A 26,489-nucleotide genomic window follows, 5' to 3' on the forward strand; every position below is an offset into this window, starting at 1 on the left:
TAGTTAAGTGGGAGAAAATGTCCCAGCTAAAGCAGTTAATGCTGTACCCATCAACATTTTATTTTAAAGAGCTGGACAAATATCTGGTTAGGAATGTAATTGAGTGTTATAAGGATAAGGATGGATAGAGATGCTTGAATAGTCTAACATGGTGGTTCCTGAGCTGCTGAGAATATGGAAGTGCCATTCTAAGAAAGGGAACTGGTTAAGGATTAATATCTATGACATAAGATGCAAAGTTGCTAACTGTGCCGGAGTTTTGAAGGATTTATTTTTAGGGGAAGCAAGGAGAAATCTTGCAGAACCTTTGCTCTGCAGATTAAACAGGTAGGGTAGAAGATAGAAGGGATTTGAAGTGCTGAATTATCTTTATGTACTTATGCACTCTCTGGTTATTTTAGGGACCAGAGTGCGTCTGAAATCAACTACAGGAAACTTTGGTTTATCCGGAGGTTAACTGTCCAGAATGCTCGAGCCACCGGCAAAATTCAGGAGTCGGTTCAGTAAGTTTTTTTTTTCTTTGCTTTTTTTTCCCCCACCAGTCAGGCTCTGCAAGGTCTAGCTAAAGCTGTTGCTTAGCTACAGAGACGCTTGCAAGCTATGGCCGACTGTTCAGAAGCTGTTGCTAAGCAACAGGGTTTGTCGCTAGATACGGAGCTCAAAAGCTCCGTATGTTTTAACATTAGCGCTGGTTTGTCCGGCAGTTTTGATGGGATGGCAACAGCTCGGTCCCGTCGGTGCCGGATATCAAAGTTTCCTGTACCTGTATAGTCAGGTCATTGATGTGCAATACAGTCCAAGTCTTGATAATTTTTGCATTAAAAAAATTAAATTATCCAATAATTTTAATTAAACAAACAATGTGAATACAGTGCTTAAAAAAATAGAATCATCTGATAATTTGAATTAAGCAACCTTTCACTGAATTGTAGCAAAATGAAGCACAGGAAAACAGCTCAGGTGGCTGGTTTCAGTCTGGTTTTGCCAAGGGTTCAGTTGGAGTATAGTTACAAGTAGGCAGTTTCATTGCATCATGTAATTGCTTTGAGGCAATTGACATACCACAATAATATTTAGTGATCTCACAGGAGCCAGTAACCCATGTTTGCATGCAGCCAGTAGAAGCAATTAAATTTCAAAAATCTGCATTTGCAGATTCAAAACTGGTATCAGAATGAAATCAATACAATTAACAAATAGTAAACAAACTTTCAATAATATGGCAGGAGAGTTTTCTGCAGCTGAACTATAAGTTATATCAAAACATGTAATGGAGATTTGGTTGCGGCACAAATAAATGAAGCACGGTTATGGCTGAAGGCTTAGCCCACTGCTCCTTGCTAAAAATTGAAGATTAAAACTCAGTTTTACTTGAAGTACCTAGTGACTTTAACTTACTACAGCAGACGTGCTGTTTCATGGTAAGTGAACTTGATCACTTGAAATTTCACTATGAAATGGATGCCACAGGGCTTCGATAAAGTACAGTCCTCCTTTAATGTTGAGCAGAACCTAATAATGTTGGCAGGAATAGACCGATAGCATCAGATATAATCAGTACAGGAGAACAGTTGAATCAGGACTCTAAACAGCCCCAAGACAACGCGAGGAACTATTTATTGTCCACTAACTGAGGGAGCCCGGCTTTGCCAGGGCTGTTTTGGGCTGGGGGAGCCCGGCTTTGCCAGGGCTGTTTTGGGCCGGGCGGTTTAAATCGAGTGCCAGGCTTTGGGGCCTCTCTGTGAATCTACTGCCGGGCAACATTTTAAATCGAGTCCCAGGCTTTTGGGCCCTGTCTGTGTCCCTTTGTGAATCTGCTGCCGGGCAACATTTCTACCTTTTAATACCTTGAAAGATGAAAGTGAAAGTACTTATAAAAGGTTTTTGGTAAATCTTGTTATTTTTAAAAGAGATACTAACTTTCAAAGTAGTTTGAGCTGGAAGCTGAAGTCATGGCAGTGAAACAATGGCTGCCACATCCCCGAGATGAAAACGATTAGTCCCGCCCACACACACACCGATTGGCCAACCATCAGGGGACCGTACTGTAGGATTGGTCAATCGTGACGGCACAGGATTGGTCGAACCTTGACGTCAGTCAATCAATGCTAGCAGATAATGAGTTTAATTTTGAAGGTTTTTTGCATAAGGCGCGAACAATTTTCGTCCGACCGAAAAGTAAATACGCTTACGAGCGTCCCGGAAGCGTAAGCTTTCTTCGGAGGTAACGCGCGCGTAGGTACGCCGTATAACTTTCGAGCACATAGCCGGACAGACGCACACCCAAGGACAGACAGAAGGACAGACAGAAGGACAGACAGAAGGACAGACAGAAGGACAGACAGAAGGACAGACAGATCGACTCCTTATATATATATATATATATATATATATAGATACAAGGATTATTAACATTGTAGTCAGACTCTTACCTCTGTCACCAAACTGGACATACTCTTTTTGGAGCGTTTGAAGAACACAGATAACTCTGTAATGCAGTCCTCATCGAGATAGCCAATCTGGAAGTTAAAACATATTAGGAAGAAAAATAAGGTAACATTTAATACAGTTAGTACTTAGTTTAGTGTGCAATGTTTGCAATGTATAAAATGTATCCTGTAATTCACAATGGCCGGTAGATTATTAAAGCATTACTTATTAGCATTATTACAGGATTATTAAAAGATTGCTTAATATATTTAGTTGCTGCATTGAATGCAAACATGATGGGTCATAGCTTTACAAGTAGAGGCACAACTCTTTTAAAAGTGAAAGGACAAGTTGATGAAGCTGCAAAAACAAAAACACATGGGATCTTAGGTTTTAGAAAAGAGGATAGAGTACAAAAGCAAAGAGATAATTCTAATACTTTGGCAGTTAGAAGATGGTGTTCAGTTCTGGATGCCCTACCTTTAAAGATGACGAGGCGAAGGACACAGCAGAGGATACAAAGAGATTTACTAAGATGATGCTAAGGATGAAATCCTTTAGTTATGACTAAAGCCTGGAGAAACTAGGGCTCCTTTCACTAGAACAGAGAAGGTTAAGAGCAGATTGATAAATGTGTTCAAAATTCAGAGGTTCTGATAAGGTAAAATTGGGAAAAACTATTCCCACTAGTCATTGAGTTGAGAACAACAAATTGTGTTTATACAACAGCTTTAGTGTAAAAAAACCTTCAAGGCGCTTCGAAGAGGCTGGAGTGGAAAATAAAATATACGGCAAAAATCGAAGATGGAGGGAGTGATTAAAAAAAAATTTAAACTCAGGAGGATTGGTTAGGACATGGAATGCCCCACCAGGAACAGTGGGGGAAACAGAATCAATGATAGCTTTTAAAAAGGAAGTGATTAAAGAAAAATTGAAAAAGGTATGGGGAAAGGGCAAGAGAATGGGACTAAGTGGAGATAGCGCTTTCAGAGAGTCGATACAGGTGCAATGAGCAGAATGGCCTCCTTCTGTGCTGTAAAATTCTGTGATTCTATGACCTTCTCACTTATTTTAATTCTCAGTTATTAAGAACACATTTGTGCCTGAGAAAATAGTTCACTCAGCAGAAATCTACTGAACTCTCCTGCCCAACTCAACCGGAATTTTTTTGCTGACAAGACACTGTTCAAAAATATCTTCTATAAAAATAATTAAACACATTGGTGCTGACATCAAAATGGCACAGTATAAGGATCACATTGCTGGAAGTTACAATTGGGGTCGTGAACATTTTACAAATTCCTCTGTAGAGACTCCTACAGATAACCTTGCTCAGTTTGATTATTCACTGGATAATGGATAAAGGACAAAACACTCCTGTCAGAAGGCAAATTGAAAGTAAAATGGGAAATATATATATTTTTTTAAATCATGTTGCATGGGTTATCTTGGTGGGTTTGTTTAGGGGCAAATCTACACTCAATGCATCTCACACAGTTTTTGCACTAGTTAGCACTGGCCAGTCCTTTACTTCTTGGTTCTAGTGATGGGAGTTGCAGTGCACTAGGAGTATTGTAATTCCACAGGAGCTGGGTTCTAACTATATACAGTACCCGGATATGTCTCTCGTATGCACAATTTTTTTTCCAACAGCAGCTGGTAAACCTCAGCACCTAAAGCCCAAGTGAAATTTTGAATGAAAACTCCCAGGTTCCAGACAGAAGGGTAAGCCTACATGGGGAGAACTTCTTGCAGGCATTTTTAACCATTAATCAATTTATGGCTCAAGTTTATTGACTCTATTTTCAGAATGGTATAATTTTATTATTTGTTATAGACATTATTTGTTGCTGTATTACACTGACCTGAGTGGAGAAGGAACATGGTACTGTAGCTAAAAACAATGTGAAGAAATTAGTTTAGCAATTTGGTTAACTTTGTGGTATTGGCTGGTTCATGAATGGGAAAAAGTGAAATTAGGTATTTGATTGCTAGGTGTTCTACTGGTTGCTCTTTTTATTCGTTCATAGGATGTGGGCATCGCTGGCAAGGCCAGCATTTATTGCCCATCCCTAGTTGCCCTCGAGAACTTGTTCCTCAGTAGTACATTTTGATTCATATCTAGTGAATCTGGCTTAAATAGTGCAGTTACTTTAAAGTGCAGCTGTGTGTGACTACTTAGCTAGTGGCAGTACATTTCCAACTAGCTGGAGAAGATCGATAGAAGACACCAGTGACTGAAGGACTGATTCGCCAGTTTGTGATGAGTTGATCATGTGCGCTCAACTTGAGGCTAAAAATTACTGCTGACAATATTACCGGACGAACATGTTACACATTTGTTTGATGAGTTCTTTGCCCACTATGCTAACAGAGATGCTAGATGGCAGAGAGGCCATGGTATCAACATTAGAAACCATGCTGCCAGTCCCAATTACCTACGAGTGGCATCACAGAAGATCTACCAGTTACCCAACAAATCCAGGCCACTTTTCCTTTTTTATAAAAAGTCTACTAGTGAGTTCAAATCGGTGCGGTGGAATAGAAAGCTCGTAAAGTTCACATTACTCAAGAAAAATATTTTGTCCAAGTTTGAAACTGAAAGTTGATCGATTTTGAACAAATAGTGGTTATCCCAATGGAAGCCAAAGTATCAACTATTCTGGTTCATAGGGGAAAAGGTTTGAAAACAGCACTGGGTTGAGGACTGGTTCCATCTCAACTGTTCCAGCACTCCTTAATCCACTGTCCTAGAGGAGAGTGCTGTAGGTTTCAGTTTAATACATGGTGTATACTTAGGCCAATCTCTGTTTATCGGCACACACATCCCACTTCTGACCATGCCACAGAAACTCAGGCCTAGAAATTGGGTATAGCCCCGCCAGCTCGTTTGCGCCGAAAATTTTGCGCCGGCCGCGGAGCCAGTTGCGCCCGTCCCATATTCGCTTTTAGCGCCCCAAGGTGGAACCGGGCGCTGTTCCAGGGTGTGCCCGCCCCCGCTTGGGGCGCTGAAAGTGAATTTCAGCGCTCCCGGTGCCGCTGCGCCACCCGATGTGGTGCGGCAGGCTGCTGTACTGCAGGCCTCCTCCTTCTCTTAAGGAGGAGGTGCCTGCAACGGCCGGAGCCCCGATCGCGAGTGCCGGCAAAAGAGCCCGACACAACGGAGAAGTGCCGGGCTCCACGGAAACCAGCCGGCAATGCCGCGGGGGGGGGGGGGGGGGGGGGGGGGGAGGAGGAGGAGGCCGGGGAAGGAGGTGCGGGCAGGCGGCCGCCGAAAAAGCGGCCGGCCGCACCTCCACCTTAAAGCGCCCCGCTAAGGCTGCAGTAAGGACCCGGTCTCCCGATGTTGTTAGCGGCCGCCACGGAGGAGGCGGTGGCAACTGAAGATGGGGTTCGGGGCGGTATCGGGGCACTGCGCACACCGATGACGTCATCGGTGCCGGCGCAGCGCTACCGGCTACCGCCGCCATTACCGCGGCTCTCAAAATCAGCACTACCACCCCTACTGGCGCAGAAGCCCTCTTTGGGCTGTAACTGGGCGCAAAGCCCACCGAATTTCTAGGCCTCAGTTTCTACTTACTAGGAAGATATTTTTACATTCAAGTAAAGATAAATCAAAGAGCTACAAATCACTGCACTGAACAAATAATTCTTAGTAAAACATGCTGGCCCACAGAAGGAAGATTTCCTCCGTACGCTAGGTGCAGCGAAATCATAACTTGTTCTTTATAGATTGGTTTACAATTTCACTACAGCTACTGCAGGGAGAAAAGCTTCCTCCATAATGTCCATATTTTAAAAAATTTGCAAGGCAGCTTTGAAATGGCATGTTTCCTAGTGAAGCAGAAACAGAAGTGTTACATTTCTAAATGACAGTCTCTTATAGAAATATACATAATAGTTCTAATCACAATTATCCACCCTCTTCCCATATTCAGTCTATTCTTGAATGTTGATATCGTTTCTGCCTCAACCATTGATCCTGGAAGTGAATTCCACAGCCTCGGATCTCGAGATGTTTCTCCTGCCCTGTTCTAAATCTCTTACATTTAATCTTGTATCTATAACCTCATTGTTGACCCCCAACTACTGAAAACAGTCTGCATCTATTTACCCTGTCCTATCCTTTCATAATATTAAACACCATCATATTGGCCCGTAATCACCTCTGTTCTGATGAAAACAATTCAAGTTTGTTTTTTGTATTTGTATTTCCTCATACTAGGCAGCACCCTGGTGAATACTGCTATCAAATACTTCTATGATCATAGAAGAAAAAGAGAATTTCAGTTCAAAAGTTGCTCAATTGAAATGATCTGATAATTCAAATATTTTTAACACAAATAAAACACTTCAAATAATCAAGAGTAGATTGTAATCTATAAGGTTTCTTTTCGAAGGGTGGGGACCCAGGTTCTCCCACAGTGCATTTTATATGCTTTCCTTAACCTCAACTTTGTGTTTTTGATTCTACGCAACTCTGCATATCTGCATGAGATATAGATCTCGAATCTTATCAAGAAGTTAAAAATGAATGAATCAAAATGATGCACTCCTAGGATCACTGTGGAAATGCCAGAAGTTACATAGAATGTACAGCACAGAAACAGGCCATTTAGCCCAACGGCTCCACACGAGTCTCCTCCCACCTCTCTTCATCTAACCCCATCAGCATACCCTTTTATTCCATTCTCCCTTGTGCATGTAAAGCTTCCCATTAAATGCATTGACGCTATTCCCCTCAACTACTGCTTGTCGTAGCGAGTTCCACATTCTAACCACTCTCGTTGAGTAAAGAAGTTTATCCTGAATTTCCTATTGGATTTATTAGTGACCATCTTATATGATCAAGGAAACTTCACTATCTTTGATGAGTAAGATCAATTTCATTCAACACAATGTTACTCAAGCTATAATAGAAGAGCTAAAAACACTCCTGTGGTTGCAGGATTACAAAAGAATTGTACAATTACAAAATGATACAACATAGTTTATAAACTTTATTCATTATAACATTTCCCAATGACCAGCGAATCTTTGAAACACAAATGCAAGGGAATGAACAGTTTAAAACAATCGAATACTCCAATAAACTCCAGGCTCTGTGTTACTGCACAAACAAGTTTCTGCCCATTATTTTTTGAAATGGCAAGTGCTCCTTCCAGTGGCAGAAAAAGGTAATTTCAATAGCCTGGAAAATGAAGTCTGCACAATATTACGGTTCCCATTTTGTGCCAGTAAAGTCGCACTTCCTACCTGTTTCTCAAAGGCCAGTAGTGGCACAAGCCCACTGCTACAATGTTAGGATGCATTTTTCTGAGGGTGGGTTAGTCATTGGCCTGCATTCAACGATCATTAAATAGCTTTATAAAGATTACAGATGTATTTGTGATTCTGTAAAATTTTAAAACTAGTACAGCAAGCCTTTGGGAAAATCCATTTGGTGTCAGATTTGGGAAACATTACATATACTTTCTATATAAACACTGCCCAACATTTACAGGTCATATTCAAATTGGTACCAGAAAGTTTAAGAGAAGATTCTTAAATAAACTAAAGCCTAGGAATAATCATTAAGCTTGCAATTGCTAAACTCATTAAATGTCAGTGCTATCCTGAAGGTCAATATTGCTGTTTCTAAATTTAGAAACTAGATCATATGATCGGACAATTTAATGTAGAAGCTTCATTAATTAGAAATTGTACTTTTAACACCAAGTACATACACCACATTTTGCCTTGAAACACTCACTGGGTATCTGGTGTGCCAGTCAACTGGGCAGCTGTAATCCTGTATTAGCCATGGGTGGCTTAGAAGATATTTTACTGTGATGCGCTTCTTTGGGTCCACCTGTTGGAAGGAATCAGAACTGTAATGGGCATCTCAATTCATTTCTAAATGCAAAATAAATCAGACAGAACTCACTTAAGATCTAAATCGCTGACAGTATTTATGATCCAACACATTGCTAGCCATTAAACTTCTAGTAAAGTTCAAATTGAAGATGAAGATCGTTAGAGAATAATTCATCCCAAAAGTGTTTGTCAGCTGGGAAATATTTCCAATAGCTGGTGTTTGCCTACATAACGGTCACTGCACTCCAGCAGCATTTCACTGAACTAATTTGAGACGCTTCACTGAAAGCAGTACATAAATGCATGCATCTCACTTAATTTTTGAAAAAATTCATTTAATACATTTTGAATACTTCATCTGATCAATTTTTGGGAAATTACAGTTCTTTAAAATTTACAATTATGTTTAGAGAAAAGAAATCACCCATTTACATTAAACATGGCACCAAAAGAATTACTTTTGTTTTGAACAGTTATCACTTATTATGTAGATGTTGAAAATTTAGCAAACACTCAATTGTGTTGGTTAAGTTAATGTGTGTCTGAAACTCGTCTTTTGTTCAATCATAAATTAGGTTCAGGCCATCACTCAAGGGGCCACCTTGTCTAATTTGCATGACTATATTAATTCAGGTAGACTTGGCTGGGCTATTAATATGATAGTGACTAGGGAGACAGAATAACTCAATTGCCCTTACATTCAGAAAGTTTTAGTATTACCCAAGATTGTAACCCAAGTTCACATGGAAATAACCCACCATAAAAATTAGTTACGAGATGATCACTTAATTTTTTTGTACACATTCGTGTGATGCTACTTGGAAATCTTTAAAATGAAACAACAGTGTTAGCGGTCTTCTTGTAACAGGCTAATATTATTTTAATCCAAAAAGGTCACTCCAAGAGCATAATAAAAATTGGAGCTTCCAGAGGATGTGCATCAGTGAATTACTTCAGGGTAGAGATGGGATCAGCGACCCCAGCTTTGCAGCTGGATTACCAGCAAGATCACTACCACTGCCTGCTCTTGCTCCCTTCCTGTTTCAGGGCCGACACTTCACAATTCAGAGTCTCCCCGTTACGTGCTTGCCACCCACATACCCTGCGACCAAACAGCACAGCGATAGATTTGCTAGCACATTAAAAACAGTTAATGAAGATTACGATTGTCCTCAAAAATAGCGTGTGCCAAAAGAACCCTGACCTTCCAGGTACCTCTTCCGTTCCTGGTGGGTTATTCAATCCTGGGACTATCTGCTGAACCCAACCCTGTCCACACATATTCAATCAATCACTCATTTTCCCATCTGGATTGGGCACAGAATCCAACACTCACTTCTCTCTTGCCCAAAAAAAAAACCAACCAACTTATCCTGACCAGGTATTAAATCTGAAACATTCTTGGTGAGCTTAGTTCACCACCACATGGTCTATCTACTCCTGAGCCAGTGGGAAAGCTCCAATTGCTGTTTGTAAACCTCAACCCTAGGCGGATTTGCAATCACAAACAAAGAGAAAAATGCCTGAACAATCTCTGACTGAGCTTGGTTTATGATTGAGTAAATATTGTAGATAAACAGGACTGCCAGGTTATCAGAGTTTGAGGAGCAAAAGTGACTTTCCTCACAGCACAAAACAATTCTCGCACTTGGCTTTAGATCTTGGAAGCATTTTTTTTCTCAATACTAAATGAATTTATCATGAAAGACAATCAATTCTCTTTAAGCAATCCATCACTCTCAAGAGTCAAACTCATCAGATTACCACAATTTCTCCCACAACTTCCAGTGATCTATTTGATACAGCAGATCAAGTCTGTGAAAAAGGGCAAGAGAACTTCCCTCCAGAGTTCATTTCGCTCTTGCCAAGCAAAATGTTTGTTCTTATAATCTTTGGGATTCACATACAGAAACAATCGCTCCCAAAAACAAAACAGGAAACTGAGGCAGCTTGCTAGTTCCAAATCCTGCAAGAGAAATGGTCCAACCTCTAACAATGTCATCAAAGCCAATTCAGTACACCCCACTGTGTCAAACGTTAGCTGAACTATAGATAAACCTTGCCCATGCCGAGGAACTCTCTACTTTCCATGTTCATGCGAGATGTCACCAAACACAGGAATCTGTTGCTTGTAACACCAATTTCAAATTTGAAGAGTGAAATAGAGCCCTACTCCATTTGTTAATATATTACACAATAAACAGTGCCCAGCCCTGGATTTTATTGACAGGCACTTGGAATGTTCTAGGTGCTGAAATCAAGCTGGTAAAGTACATTTCCTTAGTAGCGTACGCATCTTGAATCACAAGCACTTTTGGCATGAGGGTTCGTGTGCAAGTCTAAGCCTCTGAAATCTAAAACTGCCCGTCAATCTCCCAGGCATACCGCTTATATCATTCGAACCTCCTTTTGGATGAATTTTTTTAAGAAGTTGAAATCCTGGGTAGGCGATTGTTCCCGAGAAGAACAGAAAGTTAACAAAACATTGGATACTTTGTGTTCCCCTGGCCAAAGGGACTCTGGTCTACAGCCTTGGAAAATAGCCAACTACCGCTGAAGCAAATATTCTTCGACAGGTGCCAATGGGAGAGATAACAGAAATTAAATTAATTATATAGAGCACAGGATGACCAAGACGTGATTAAATTATGCAATACATTCAAGGATCAAATATCCTGATAAACTTGAGGGTTATTTCAACATTAACAAAAAGTAATTTCACTGTTAAAAGATTGTTGTGCATTTCAAAAATAGATGATCAAAACTGGGAGCACTTCTGCAAAGATGAATTCAAATCGGATTCCTAAAAGGATATTCGCCATCGCACTCCTTAAAAATTTAATGGGTCTATAGGACCAGGAGCTCAAAGATGCTTTGACATGTTTTAAGTGAAAGCCACTATATAAATGTTAATAAAGTGTATTATATACTAAATAGATCCCAACTTTGCCTGCCTTTCTAGGATCATATATGCAGCCTAAATTCTGGCACCAGAGGTGCAAGTTTCCAGGTGCAGTTTAGTCCTCATGTTGGATGTGTGGTGACCTCTAAGCGACTAACATGTTAATACTTGGGTGCCATCCTTGTAAGTGGGATATTTAAACAAAAGAGGAACAAAATTCCCTCCATAAATAAGGCAATCCAAGCAGACATTGATCCTAAGTACCACACATACTAAGATGACTATTTTGGCTCCTTCCTTTGGAGATTGGACTGTGTTTTGGCCACAAAGTATCATATGCTACTTCACACAAAGGAAAACTGATAGTCCATTACTATCTTTTACATTTTATTGTCGAACAGAACTTGATTAAATAGCCAAGGCTGGCATCATGTCAGTCTCTAACCATATGGAGTTTTAGGGTTTTCTTGGCTGGAATGTTGAGGGTTGTCTTATATTTGGGTTAGCTTACATACACCTATACATGGCAAAGTTCACAAGTTCCATATTGTAAAAAAAAAGGCATTCCATTGTATTTTTATTAGAGAACACATCTTGTGGAAGGTGAAGAACTTTGACAATGCTTGTGTTGTGCAGTGTTGAGTGACTTAACAGTGGCGATCGTCATCAGGGCACACACCAACAAAATTCATAGCCAACAATTTCATAAGCTTTTTTTTTAAAATAGCATCTTTGGGGGGGGGGGGGAAGGGGGGGAATATTTTTCAGGTTTCTTAAAACATTTCAAAATTGATTCCAAAGTAATTGAAGCAGCAGAATTCTACCTGCAACATTTGATTCAAAACCAGTACACTTGTAGGCGAGAGCCATTTAGGCACATTATATTTTCCCCTCTGTAAAAGAAAAGAAAATATAGTTTAAAAAAGAGAGATTACTTGCGTTGGCGTGCCTTCCTTATTCCTCAACTGGTAGCAGGTTCAATATACTAATAGCAGTAAACTCAAGTTACCAATAAAAATACAAGTTTGTTGAAGGCACGGTGACATAATTCATACAACTTCCCATTACATACTTCTTTAAAAAAAAAATAAAAAAAAATCACTGTAGGACTTGGGAGGGCAATAGGTCAAGGAAGAAAAGGAGGGGTGAAAATGTAATTAAAATTAGTCAACAGAAAATTGGAGAGCTGCAAGTCAGGCATGCTGACCTTCCATATCAACACTTCCGTCGAGCAAGACTCCGTGTTGGGAATGCAACCTCACATTCATGCTAAACTACCCTCCAGCACAAGATGAAAGATGTGAAAATAGCTGCTAGCCAGGAGGCCAGCACTATAAATACATTATTTAAGGATTAAAATCAGAAAGAACATGGCATTGGCATTGCGCATTTGTCAACTCTTGTTCTTTGAGCTCCATATGCTCCAATGTAAAATTGGCCAAGATAGCTCAATGCACAAGATAAGCATTTCTAAAACTGTACTCCATGTGTTTCTGTATTTTTAGTAACATTCAATTTTTAGCTGACTCACAGATTCAGAAGAACCTGTGAGTCAGCTAACAAATACAATATATGGAGGGCTTAAACTAAATTGGAAGGGGGGTGGGCACCAGCATATAGAAGTAGAAAAGAGGATTAAATTGCATAAAGGAGGGAGAGTGTTGGATAGTACCAGGAGAAGGAAGTAGCATATTAGATAGCAGACTAAGAAGGACTACGAGGAATACAAAGACAGGTATGAAATGCATGTATGTAAATGCACAGTGTGGTGAATAAGATTGGCGAGCTACAAGCACAATTAGCCGTGTGGGAATATGATGTGGTGGCAATAACGGAAACGTGGCTTAAAGATGGTGAGGACTGGGTCATAATATTCAAGGATACAAGGTGTTCAGAAAAGATACGGAAGGAAAAAAGAGGTGGGATGGCAGTACCGATTAGGGAAGACATTGTAGTGTTGGAAAGAGAGGATGTCCTTGAGGGGACAAGGACAGAATCCATTTGGTTACAGCCGAGAAGCAAAAAGGGTATGATCACGCTATTGGGGGTATTCTATAGGCCTCCAAAATAGTGAGAGAAAGAAATAGGGGAGCAAATCTGCAGGGAAATCACAGAGATGTGCAAGAACTATAGAGTGGTGATATTGGGGGACTTTAATTACCCAAATATCGATTGAGATAATGTTAAGAGTAAAGGGAAAGGAGGAGGAGCAGGAATTTCTGAAATGTGTTCAGGAGAACTTCCTGGACCAATATGTTCTCGGCCCAACTAGGAAGGAGGCATTGCTGGATCTGGTGCTGGGGAATGAGGTGGGCCAGGTCGACCAAGTGTCTGTGGGAGAACACTTAGGTAAGAGTGATCATTGTATCATAAGATTTAGATTAGTAATGGAGAAGAGCAAGGAATAATCTAAAATAGAAGTTCTAACTTGGAAGAGGGCTAACTTTAATGGGATGAGAAGGGTTAGAGCCAGGGTAAAATGGAGCCAAAGATTGACAGGAAAGACTGTAATGGAACAATGGGTGATCTTTAAAGGAGGAGATGTTTCAGGTACAGGCTAGGTACATTCCAACAAGAGGGAAAGGTAGGGGAGCCAAAGCCAGGGCTCCTTGGATGATGAGGGAGAGAGAGAATATGATGAAACAAAAAAAAGAGGGTGCATGATGCAGGTCAGGTGAATTCTTCAAGTGAGAACCAGGCCAAACACAATATGTTGAGAGGGGAAGTAAAGAGGAAAAGAAGACTGTCAAAGAGATAATATGAGAATAGAATAACATAAAAGGGAACCCAAAAATCTTCTACTGGCATGTAAACAGTAAGCAGGTAGTAAGAGGCGGGGTGGGGCCTATTAGGGACAGAGGTGGTGATATATGCTTAGAGGTGCAGGGCAAGGCTAGAATACTTAATGAGTACTTTGCATCAGTGTTTACTAAGGAAGAGGATGCTGACAAAATATTGGTAGAAACAGAGATGGTAGAGGTAATGGATGGAGTGAAAATCGATAGGCACGATGTACTGGAAAGGCTGGGTATGCTTAGAGTGGACAAGTCGCCTGGTCCAGATGGCTTGCACCCTAGGTTGCTCAGGGAAGTGGGGGTGGAGATAGCGGAAGGGCTTGCCATAATCTTCCAATCTTCCCTAGATACAGGGGAGGTGCCAGAGAATTGGAAAGCGGCAAATGTGACACCCTTGTTCAAGAAAGGGTGCAAGGACAATCCTAGTAACTACAGACCGGTCAGTTTAACATCAGTGATGGATAAGGTTTTAGAAACAATAATCACGGAAAACATTAACAGGCACTTGGAGAGGTTTAAGTTAATTGAGAGCCAGCATGGATTTGCAAAAGGCAGATGGTGTTTGACTAATCTAATTGAATTTTTTGTGAAGTAACAGAGAAGGCTGATGAAGAGAATTTAAGAAAGTGTTTGACAAAGTACGACATAAAATGCTGGTTAACAAAATTGAGGCTCAGTGTCAGCTTGGATAAGAAATTGGCTTAAGGACAGAAAACAGCAAGTCGTGGTAAAATGGTTGTTTTTCAGACTGGAGGATGGTAGACAGTGGTGTTCCCAAGGGTCAGTGCTAGGACCACTGTTTTTTTTTTTTTTATATATATGACTTGGATATTGGAATAGAGTGAAATTTCAAAATTTGCCAATGATACCAAACTTGGAGGTGTGGCAAACAGTGAGGAGGATACCAATTGACTGCAACAGGACATAGATAGGCTAGCAGAATGGGCAGACAAGTGTCAGATGGAATTTAATACAGAGAAGTGTGAGGTGATGCATTTTGGCAGAAGGGATAGGGAGAGGCAATATAGACTTAATGGCACAGTTCTAAAGAGTGTGCAGGGACAGAGGGACCGGAGGATTCATGTGTATAGATCTTTGAAGGTGGCAGGACATATTAAGAGAGTAGTTAGCAAAGCATATGGGATCTTTGGTTTCATAAATAGAGGTATTGAGTACAAAAGCAGGGAAGTTATGCTGAACCTTTATAAAGCTCTGGTTAGGCCACAACTAGAGTATTGCATCCAGTTTTGGTCACCACACTTTAGGAAGGTTGTGAAGGTCCTCAAGAGGGTGCAGAGGAGATTTACCAGAATGGTTCCACAGATGAGGGATTTTAGCTACAAGGTTAGGCTGGAGAAGCTGGGGTTGTTCTACTTGGAGCAAAGTAGGTTGAGAGGAGATTTGATAGAAGTGTACAAGATTATGATGGGTTTGGATAAGGTAGACAGAGAAAGGTTGTTCCCATTAGCTGATGGTACAAGGATTAGGGGACACAGATTTAAGGTTTTGAGCAAGAGATGTGAGGAACTTTTTTTTTTTTTTTTTTTTTTTTAAATACAGTGAGTGGTAATGACCTAGAATTCGCTGCCGACGAGAGTGGTGGAAGCGGAGACGATCAATGATTTCAAAAAGGAAATTGGATAGGCACTTGAGGGAAATAAACTTGCAGGGCTACGGGAATAGAGCGGGAGAATGGGACTGACTGGATTGCTCTCTCTCTCTGAGCCAGCATGGACTCGATAGGCCGAATGGCCTCCTTCTGTGCTGTAGTGACTCTGAGAAGCTTCCTTCTCCCATTCAATCCAAACTTTAAAAAATATATATTTATATACTTAAAAAAAAAACGTTACCACCAATTTTCTGACTTCCACCTGGATGACGTGATTTCTTGCTGGGATACTGTGCCATGGTGCCTGCCAGTGCCTCACCCAAATGCCCTTTATTCACGAGCATGCTTTGACAGTGTTGGTAACTTATTCAACCACATGCACACACGAACATTTTCTTCAGTTATGATTTCATTTTCCACCAGAGTGTGGTTATACAGATCTTTTACCATTATGCATAAATTATCCCAGTTACTGGAAATTCTAACATCATCATTCTGCCTCATCAATTGAGCTTCTGTAAATTACATGTAGGCTGAACAGCCCAAGATAGCAATGAAACTGCAAGAGGTCCAGTCTACTGCATTGGCTAAAATAAAATACTATGGACATAAGCAATGGAGAAAGGGAGTGAGGACAAAGAGAAAGCAAGAATGTGTTTATGCAAATACATACAGATAATGCAAGAAAAAAATCCATACCATTATTTTCCTGTACAGAGTCATGACATTATCATCATCAAATGGGAGAAATCCACACAGAAGTGCATACAAGAGCACCCCCATACTCCAGATGTCTGCCTGTTAAAAAAAAAACTATAAATAAAGCTGTAGAGTATAAATTATCTTAATCTGAAGCATACAAAAGGACTCAAGCAGATATATCATAATTTTGAGGCATTTGCACATGGGTATTAAGTGATAACCATAATATTATGTAACCCCATTAATCCCCGTCATTTACTAGCTTCATTCAAGTAAAATCACTTCATTAGATCGTTTGCAGATTAATTTTCAAGTCAAATTATAAGTCCCATTTTCTATCGGAGCCACTTAGGAACATAGGAAATGTTAAACGAAATAAAGCTCAAGGTTCATCTAGTTTGCTTTCTACTATCTTCGTAGTCACACATTACAACGATAATGGAGTTGACGACTAATCACAGCAATCAATCCGTCTACAAAAGGCCCAAATAATGAGGGGAGGAAAACCCCAGTTGTGGAGAACTTTGGGAACCATAGGTACAAAATCACTTATTCTTCCTAAGCATGCTCCACTTACTCTGTCATGTCACAAATTACTCATACTATATCCAAAGATAATATTTTCTGAAAGAAACTCAACTAATTTGTATTTGAATGAATCAAAACTCTCTGCTTCCACTGTCTTCCTAGGCAGCCATTTTTACTACTCGCTCACTGAAATAATGGCCAAGATTTTCCTCACCATGGCGGGCGAGGTCGGTGGTGGGTCGCAGCCTTGCTGCTGGCTCTATCCCGGCCTCCAACACGACCTTCCCCGGATTGGGCTCGTTAAGCCAGCCCAGCGCGTTTCCTGGTCCAATTGAAGGAAGCAAGTCTGATGACGTCATTTGATGACACGTCATCAGCCGGTTTCCTTAAAAGGGACCATGTACAAATTTACTTTGACATTTGTGCTGTCAGTGTTCTACAGCATCGAGGTGCTGCAAACACTGCAGAGGTGCACGGCTGCACCCAGGCTCTCCCATGACTCCCTCCATATGCTTATGGAGGGAGTCACAGCACACAGGGAGGTCCTCTTCCCTTCCAATGGGCGGAAGAGACCTCCCAAGACGACCAATGCAGCCCGGTCGCACATTGCACAGGAGGACACAAACATGGATGTCGTCAGGAGGACCAGGCTGCAGTGGCGCAAACCTTTCAATGATCTCAATAGATCACGAAACGTTACTGCAAAGCCACACTCAACCTCATCCTGCTGTGCCACTCATCACATCCCCATTACTCTGCCTTCCCTACCCTACTCTTACACATCCTTACTCACACCACTTTACCTTGCACCTCCACTCATCCCTCTCTATCTACATTATCACTTCCCCATCTCACTAGCCACCTCTCACACTCACCCTCATCCTAGTCCAATCATACAACTAACAACACACAGGGGTAGGCACTTGTCTGTTTTAGCCAATGTTCATGTGAAGTTTCTGTTAATGTGCTGTCAAACATTGAAATCTTTATTTTCAACACTGTGTTCTTGGACAGATGTGTGTGCACCTTTGGAGGTGGCTTAGTGAGTTGCAGTGAATGCTGCGACATAACGGTACCCCCCTGCAATGCTGATGAGTGTGAAAGGAATGGCTTGGGCGTTGGTGTGGGATGGTGCCAACCTGGCGCATCATGTGGCAGCCAGGGTGTGCAACGTCACGTGAAGTAAATCCGGCCATGGTGAGGCCATCCCTGGTGTCCTGGGCAGCAACGTGGTCAGGTGCTGATGCCCTCTGTCCTGTGCAACATCAGATGATTGCAGAGAAGGTTGGTGCAGTTGTTGGTGCTGCGGCTGATCATGGTCAGATTCTGAGGACCAAGGTAAGGGAGTATAAACCGTACCCATGCTGATGGCAGGTGAACTTGAGATGACAGAAGCAATCTGTCAATGGTGATAGATTGTTCCAATGAGGTGAGACTGGATAGAGAGTTTGCTCCAAACACTTGCAACCTGCATAAAGCTCAATCTGTCTTCCAAATGCAGTAAGCAACAGCTTCTGAGCTTCGAAAGTAAGCAGCTGAGAGATCAAAGCTCCAAGAGCACATTTCAAGCTGTCAAGCAATGAGATGATTCCATGGCCATTCAACTTCCGCCCACCTTAACAGACGTGATCCCGGAACAGCGTAGACCCCATTGGCGAGCTAGTAAATTCGAAAGGTGAGCTCAAAAATGTTGTTAATCCTCTGTTAACAAGGTCATAATGACCTGAATTGCCTCCCCAACCGCTGCACGTCAGCTCTGATCAGCGCTGACAGACCCGCTGTCAAAAAAATACCACTTTTCCACCCGACCCACGATCGATCGCGCCCGCTGACCCCCCGGAAAAATTCCCACAATGTTTCCACAGATTAGTTTTGAATTTACCTCCCTTCAAGCGCAGGCAGTGTCCTCTGGTTCTACTGTTCTGGACAAGGTGAAATAGCTTGTCATGGTCTACATTGACTAGTCCCTTTAGAATCACAAAAACAGCAATCATATCACCTCTCAACCTCCTCTTTTCTGGTGAGAACATGGCCAATTTACATAACTGCTCCTCATAATCCAATCCCCCCCATCCCCTTAAGCATTGCTCTCTTCCGTATTCTTTCAATAGCTGCAATATTCTTTTTATACTACAGTGAACAAAACTGTACACAGTATTCGAAGTGTGGTCACACCAGTGATTTATAAAGTGGCAGCATTACCGCACTATTTTGGCTCAATATTGACATTTTAATACAATCCAACATCTGATTTGCTTTACTCACTGCCGCCGAGCATTGTTGCAATAGCTTCAATTTATTGTCAATCAGGATCCCCAGATCCCTTTCATTTTCCTTGCACATTATTTTCTTTCAATTTAACCCTTCCTGGATTTTTTTTGTCCCCATGTGGAGCACTTTGTATTTCTCTACATTGAATTTCATCTTCCAGCTATCTATCCAATTCCAATTCAAATCCTCCTGTAGCTTATCCAGTTTATCTTTGGAGTTTACAACCTTTATTAGCTTTCTTTCATCTGCAATTTTGTCATTGTGCTTGTGACTCCTATCTCCAGATCATTTATGACGATATTAAAGAAGTCCCAAAACAGGCTCCTGTGGGACTCTATTGGTAACATTCTTCCAGGCTTTTGACAATCCCTGTATCACCACCATCTGTGTTCTATTTGGTTAACCAATTAGGTATCCATTGTAAAATATTTCTACTAATTTCCGCTTTATTTTCAGTACCAATCTTTTCAGAGGAACTGTATCAACGGCCTTACTGAAATTCAAGTGCAGCACACCCACTGCGTTACCCCAACAAGCTCCTTTATCACACAAAGAAAACCAGCAAGTTAGATTGACAAAACCTCCCCTTCATGAATCCATATTGGTCATTTATGATTTTATTTCTATCCAGATGCTCCATGATCTTATTGGTAATAAGAGTTTCCATAATTTAACCCACAATGGACGTTAAACTCACTGGTCTGCAGTTTCTTGGGTTACTTTTGCTACTTTATTTTAACAAAAAGAGCAACATCTGCTTTTCTCCAGTCCCCAGTGATTTCTGGAAGGTTTGTTCGGCAACCAAGCTGGTAGTAATGTGAAAAGTGTTGCAACTTACCTCTCCAGATCAAATAAGTTACCCGCTTTCTCCCGGATAAAGTCTGAGGCAAAAAAGACTTATTCAGCCCTTTTGAAGCCTGTGTAGCATCAGCTGTCATGTCCTCACCCAATTCAATTCCTCATTTTTCTTTTTCCTCTTAACATAACTAGAAAAATTATCCTTCACTTTTGTTGCATTCAATTTGAAATTTTTCTTCATTTCGATGTATTTTTACACTCCATTCTCTTTGGTATTGAATCCGTCTGAATTCTGTGCCATTTTCCTTCACGGCCGTAAATGCTTTTTGTCCTTCATGAGTTGCTTGGTAGTCCCTTTCAACCAGGCAAAAGTGCCTTTAAGCTTGGTCCCTTTGATTTGCAAGGGCGCACATTGATCCATTGCATTCGGAATCATCTCCTTGAAAGAACTCCCTAGTTCTTCCACTCTCCAAGCCATATTCAAACCTGCCAAACCCACCCTGACAAGACTTCTCAAGCACAAAGTTGCTGCTTTTAAAATTTGGCAATTTTGTTTTAGTAGCCTCCCCAATTCTTGAAATGTCAAATGTGATCACATTATAATCACTTAACTTAACCAGATAAATATCTCATTACCCCCCATAGACCTAAGAGTAAAAGGTTCAGTTATGTACCTAGGGTGGGCACTGTGAAGTCAGCAGAAAGGTAGGGATGGGCAGGGAGTGATGACTCCAGAAACAAAGTCATGGTAGCAGTGGAAGGAAGTTTTCAATGTGACATGATAAGCCAGGGACAATTAAGAGAATCTGCCATCACTTATTACTTGCTCACTGAAATAATAAGTGACCATACACAGCATTAAAAGCCTTAAATGAAAATTGAAATCAATCTGAAGACCCAACTCTGCCCATTACAAGAATATCTAGTGAATCTATCACAATAAATCAGGAGTGTCCAAACCTTTTGTCTTCAAAGGTCTCTTGGGTGCATACTATGAAGCCTTTCAGTGCGTAAATAAATTTGCAGATTAATGGGAACATCCAGTGGAATTTTATTGTGATTGATTTAGCCAGTAGCCTAATATCAGAAGGTAGCAATACTACCAATTCCATGTTGCACAATGTGTACTGTGCTGCTGAGGAATGCTGCTCAGTACTCACTGACATGTTAAATAGCTGCTTAGATAGCTGCTCAGCCCCTTGTCACCGATATGCCACTCAGAATTTTAATGCAAAAAAAAATAGTATTGGTGCTTTTATTTTATTTTATTTCTTGCTCTCCATTTCAAACCGGCATTCTTAAAGTACCATGAACATAGTTATTTGTTGCTTTTTCTCTGAATCCTGGGAGAGCCAGCTAACAGTGCAATTCTCTCGGATTTGCCAGTAGGTTATGCAGTTTGTCTTCCTGTAAATAGGCTGTGGTGAGGGGCTAATTAGCTTGTGTATGTAGAATGGCTGTAACAGTTTAGCTCATGGGCACATGCAAGCGCTGATGTCACGACAGACAATAGTCAGTCGTGTACGTAATCACGTCATGATATTGTGTCATGATGTTATTACTGGTAAAAATGTGCTACCATCAAAACAGCACAATTACTGGCCCTAGGAAGACCACTGATGGTCAGGAAGATGCAGTAAAGGAAAAGTAAGTTATTTGGGCGCCACTCCTAAAAAAAAAAAAATTCAGTAAGTGTATCTTCAGTTGCCATTAGCTACGCAAGACCTGTACTACAGGGGCTATTGAAAAGAAAAGCAACTACTGAGGCATCCAAAGGATCTGTTGCGGATAACCAGCTGAGAACTCGTTAGGCCTCAGCTGGAGTATTCTGGACAATTCCAGGCACCACACTTCAGGAAAGACGTAAAAGACTTAGAAAGGGTACAGAGGAGGTTTACCAGGATGTTACTTGGGATGAGGGACTTCAGTTACGAGGACTTGTAAGGGGTAGATCATGCCTGACGAACCTGATTGAATTTTTTGAAGAGGTGACTAAAGTAGTGGACAGGGGAATGTCTATGGATTTTATTTATATGGACTTCCAGAAGGCATTTGATAAAGTCCTTCATAAGAGACTGTTAACTAAAATTGAAGCTCATGAAATTGAAGGCAAATTATTGGTTAGGAAATTGGCTGAGCGGCAGGAGACAGAGTAGGGATAATGGGCAGGTACTCTAACTGGCACGATGTGACTAATGGCATCCCACGGAGATCGCTGTTGGGGCCTCAACTATTCACTGTATTTATGAACGACTTAGATGATGGGATAGAGAGCCACATAGCCAAATTTGCCAATAACACAAAGATAGGTGGCATTGTATGAAATGCAGTTGGAAGCATAAAATTATAAAGAGATATTAATAGATTATGTGATTGGGCAAAACTGTGGCAAATGGATTTCAATGCAGGCAACTGTGAGATCATCCTTTTTATTTCAGATTTCCAGCACCCACAGTATTTTGCTTTTGTATTGTGTGAGATCATCCACTTTGTCCTAAAAAGGATAGATCAGAATACTTTCTAAATGGTGAAAAGCTTTAAACAGTGGAGGTCCAAAGAGACTTAGGGGCCCATGTACATAGATCATTAGAATGTCATGGACAGGTACAGAAAGTAATCAAAAGGCTAATGGAATGTTGGCCTTTATAGTTAGAGGACTAGAATACAAGGGGGTAGAAGTTATGCTACAGCTATACAAAGCCCTAGTTAGACCACACCTGGAGCACTGTGTTCAGTTCTGGGCACCACACCCTAGGAAGGATACATTGGCCTTGGAGGGAGTGCAGCATAGATTTACCAGAATGATACCTGAAATCCAAGGATTAAATTACAGCTGCATACCCTGGAATTTAGAAGGTTAAGGGGGTGATTTGATCAAAGTTTTCAAGACATTAAGGGGAAGTGATAGTGTAGATAGAGAGAAACTATTTCTGCTGTTTGGGGAGTCTGGGACTAGGGGACATCAACGTTCCCGCTAAGCTGTGCGGCCATCTGGAGGTCTCGCGCAGGCCACTCATGGGCTTTTCAATGTAAATAACCGGGCATGCATGAAAAATTGAGTGGGCTACGCAACCAGTTAAAAGGCCTGTGCACGAAAAAAAAAATTACAGGGAACATTGGGGGACATAGCCTAAAAATTAGAGCTCGGCCTTTCAGGAGTTAGGAAACACTTCTACACAAAAAAGGTGGTAGAAGTTTAGAACTCTCTTCCACAAACAGATGCCAAGGCAATTGTTAATGTTAGATCGGAGATTGATAGATTTTTGTTAACTAAAGGTATTAAGGGATATGGGGCAACGGTGAGTATATGGAGTTAGGTCACAGATCAGCCATGATCTCATTGAATGGCAGAACAAGCTCAAGGGGCTAAATGTGCCTATGCCTCTATGTTCCTAGGAGAGGTTGGAAAAGTTGGGACTGTTCACCATGGAACAGAGGTGGTCAAGATGTGACGTAATAGAGGTTTTCAAGCTGATGAGAAGATTTGATTGAGTAGACATAGAAAAACTATTCCCTCTGGTGAGTGAGTCAATAACCAGGTGTCATCATAGATTAAAAAGCATTGGCAAAAGATCTAGAGGGGAGTTGAGATGAGGTGAAATGTTTTCACTGAGTTGTCGGAATCTGGAATGCTCTACCTGAAAAGATGATGGAAGCCGATTCCATAAATGATTTTAAAAAAGGGAGTTGGACAGGCTTCTTTGGCAGCACCTCCCAAATCCGCGACCTCTTCCACCTAGAAGGACAAGGGCAGCTAGCGCATGGGAACACCACCACCTCCAAGTTCCCCTCCAGGTCACACACCATCCTGACTTAGAAGTATATTGTCGATTCTTCATTGTCGCTGGGTCAAAATCCTGGAACTCCCTCCCCAACAGCACTGTGGGAGTACCTTCACCACACAGACTGCAGCGGTTCAAGGAGGCGGCTCACCACCACCGTCTCAAGGGCAATTAGGGATGGGCAATAAATGCTGGCCTTGCCAGTGATTCCCACATCCCATAAACAAATTTAAAAAAAACTTAAGGATCAGGAACTTACAGGTTACGAACAAAAAGTGGGGGTGTAGGACTAAGCACAACAGCTCTTTCAAACAGCCAGCACAGGCACAATGGGCTGAATGGCCTCCTTCTGTGCTACAAGATTCTATGATGGTAGGACAATTAGGGTTATTATTCTCTCATATGCTATATCATTAAAACAGAGGCAATTGGCTACCATCAATGCGAATGCTACACTCAAACTGCACTGAGCAATATAAACAATTTCAGTAACATAGTACCAGATGGGTTGTGACTTTGGAAAGTTGGTAAGTGACTGGTCAACGCCACTTATGAAGAAAGTTAAACATGCCAACAGGAGATGATTAGGGTGCAGATGAGATATTCCATAAGTAGTAAAAGGTGGTACAGGTAGACTATCCTTTATCCGAAAACCTCGGGACCAGCCGAGTTTCGGATAAAGGAGAATTTCGGATTTCGGAAGGTGGGTCGGCGGGGGTCCGCGGGGGCGGGGTCGGCGGGGGGTCGTGCGCACGACTTACGCTGACGCTCAGCGTAAGTCAGTCAGGGTCGGCGGGGGTCGGGGCCGGCGGGGTCCGCGGGGGGGGGGGGGGGGGGGGTCGGCGGTTGTCGGGGCTGGCGGGGGGGTCGTGCGCACGACTTACCCTTTATCCGAACTTCCGAAACCGGAACCCTCTAAAAACCGAAGGTTTTTTCGTTCGTACGCATGACTTACGCTGAACGAAAAAACCTTCGGTTTTTAGAGGGTTTCGGTTTTCGGAAGTCCGGATAAAGGGTAGTCTACCTGTACGGCAAAAGCTGGAGTGCCTCGGGTGAGTAGAGAAATTAAAACTAAAATTAAAATGAGTGTTAAAGCAGAGGCACAAAAGAAGCTCAAGCCAAATATCGAAAAAAAAGGGAATGCAAAAAAGATTAGAAAGGCAGAGAGGACGTTTGAAGAAAGACTGGCAGGTAACAAAGGAAAATTAGTGAAATATTTTATAAGCATAATTAAAGAAATTGCTGGCTAATTAAAAATGAAAATGGGAGTGTTATGGGGGATGAAGGAATGGCGGAGGTACAAATAAGTACTTTACTACAGTTTTCAAAGAAGAGAGTGGTATTTTGAATGAAAGGGTATGAGGAGATAAAGCAATTAGATAGGATAACCATAGATAAGCAAGTAGTAGTGAAAAAAGTTGGTGGAACTCATGGGGAAAAAGTACTGGCTCCTAATGGCATGATCATAGAATGCTCATGAAGTCAGAGAGGTTTGACCACAATTTTTCAAACATCCCTTTTGCAAGAGGACTGGAGAGTCGCCACTGTAACATCTCTGTTCAAAATTTTCAAAAGGGGGAAAAGGGATAAACTGTTAACTATAGATCAGTCAGAACATCAGTAGTGGATAAACTTCTACAGTCCAAAATGCAGGATAAAATTAATACTCACTCAGAAGTGCATGGGTTAATTAAGAGTAGGCAATCATGTCAGGAAAATTTAAAGGCATTCTTAGAGGAAATAATGGTGTATATTGAGAAAGAAATTGTAGTGGCTATTCTGTGTATGGATTACCAAAAGACATTAGATAAGATGCATAGGAGGCTTGTTGATAAAATTAAAGGCACATTGTATTAAAGGGAGTGTGGCAGCATGGATAGGAAGTTGGTTAAAGGAGAGAAAACAACTGTGGCTAATAGATTCAAAGTGGAGGGATCTAAACAATGGTGTTCCCCAAGAATCAGTGTTGGGACCATTGTTAAATGATCTGGATTTAGGTAAGATTTAGAATATTTTGATTTTTATGCAGAGGGTTGTTAGGACATGGAATACCCCATCAGAAACAGTGGTGGAAGCAGAATCCATAATACTTTTTAAAAAAGGAAACTGGATCAATTTTTGAAAACTGAAGATTTTAAAGTATATGGGAAAAGGGCAAGGGAATTGTTCTTTCAGAGATAGCACAGGCACGATGGGCTGAATGGACTCCGCCTGTGCTGTAAAATTCTATAATTCTATGATCACTACAAGCAACAGGATCCCACCGTATCTCAAGCGGCCAATACGAACAAATCTTGGCTGTCTCCTCCCAAATCCATGCCCATCTTTCCTGAAACTCCATGTTTGAACCCCTCCAATCAGGTTTCCGCCCCTGCCACAGTACCGAAACGGCTCTCAGTCACAAATTACGTCCTATGTGACTGTGACAAAGGTAAATGATCCCTCCTGGTCCTTCTCGACCTGGGTGCAGCCTTTGACGCGGTTGACCACACCATCCTCCACCAACGGCTCTCCACTGTTGTCCAGCTGGGTGGGACTGCACTAGCCTGGTTCCATTCTTATCCATCTGATCGTAACCAGAGAATCACCTGCAATGGCTTCCCTTCCCGCTCCAGCGCCGTTACCTCTGGTGTCCAAGGATCTCGCCTTGGGCACCCTCCTATTTCTCATCTACATGCTGCCCCCGGCGACAGTCGGAAAACAGTGTCAGTTTCCACACGTACGCCGACGACACCCAGCTCTACCTCACCACTTCTCTCGACCCCCTCCACTGTCTCTAAATTGTCAGACTGCTTATCCGACATCCAGTACAGGAT

At 41.6% G+C, this 26,489-nt stretch overlaps 1 protein-coding gene across 2 annotated transcripts in view; it reads right to left on the bottom strand.

The window, feature by feature from the left end:
- Window positions 1-26,489, bottom strand: part of melk (maternal embryonic leucine zipper kinase) — a 148,677-nt gene that overhangs the window by 44,122 nt on the left and 78,066 nt on the right. For both annotated transcript variants that reach the window (XM_085983708.1, XM_085983701.1), the window contains exons 8-11: window positions 16,292-16,390; window positions 12,013-12,081; window positions 8,183-8,281; window positions 2,433-2,519 (exon numbers count right to left, since the gene is read on the bottom strand). In XM_085983708.1, the coding sequence (XP_085839834.1) occupies window positions 2,433-2,519; window positions 8,183-8,281; window positions 12,013-12,081; window positions 16,292-16,390 (354 nt within the window). The remainder of the gene's footprint in view (window positions 1-2,432; window positions 2,520-8,182; window positions 8,282-12,012; window positions 12,082-16,291; window positions 16,391-26,489) is intronic.

The sequence above is a fragment of the Somniosus microcephalus genome, chromosome 1, assembly GCF_052327205.1.
Source record: "Somniosus microcephalus isolate GS21.2 chromosome 1, FLI_Smic_1.0, whole genome shotgun sequence".
Classification (NCBI taxonomy): Eukaryota; Metazoa; Chordata; class Chondrichthyes; order Squaliformes; family Somniosidae; genus Somniosus; species Somniosus microcephalus.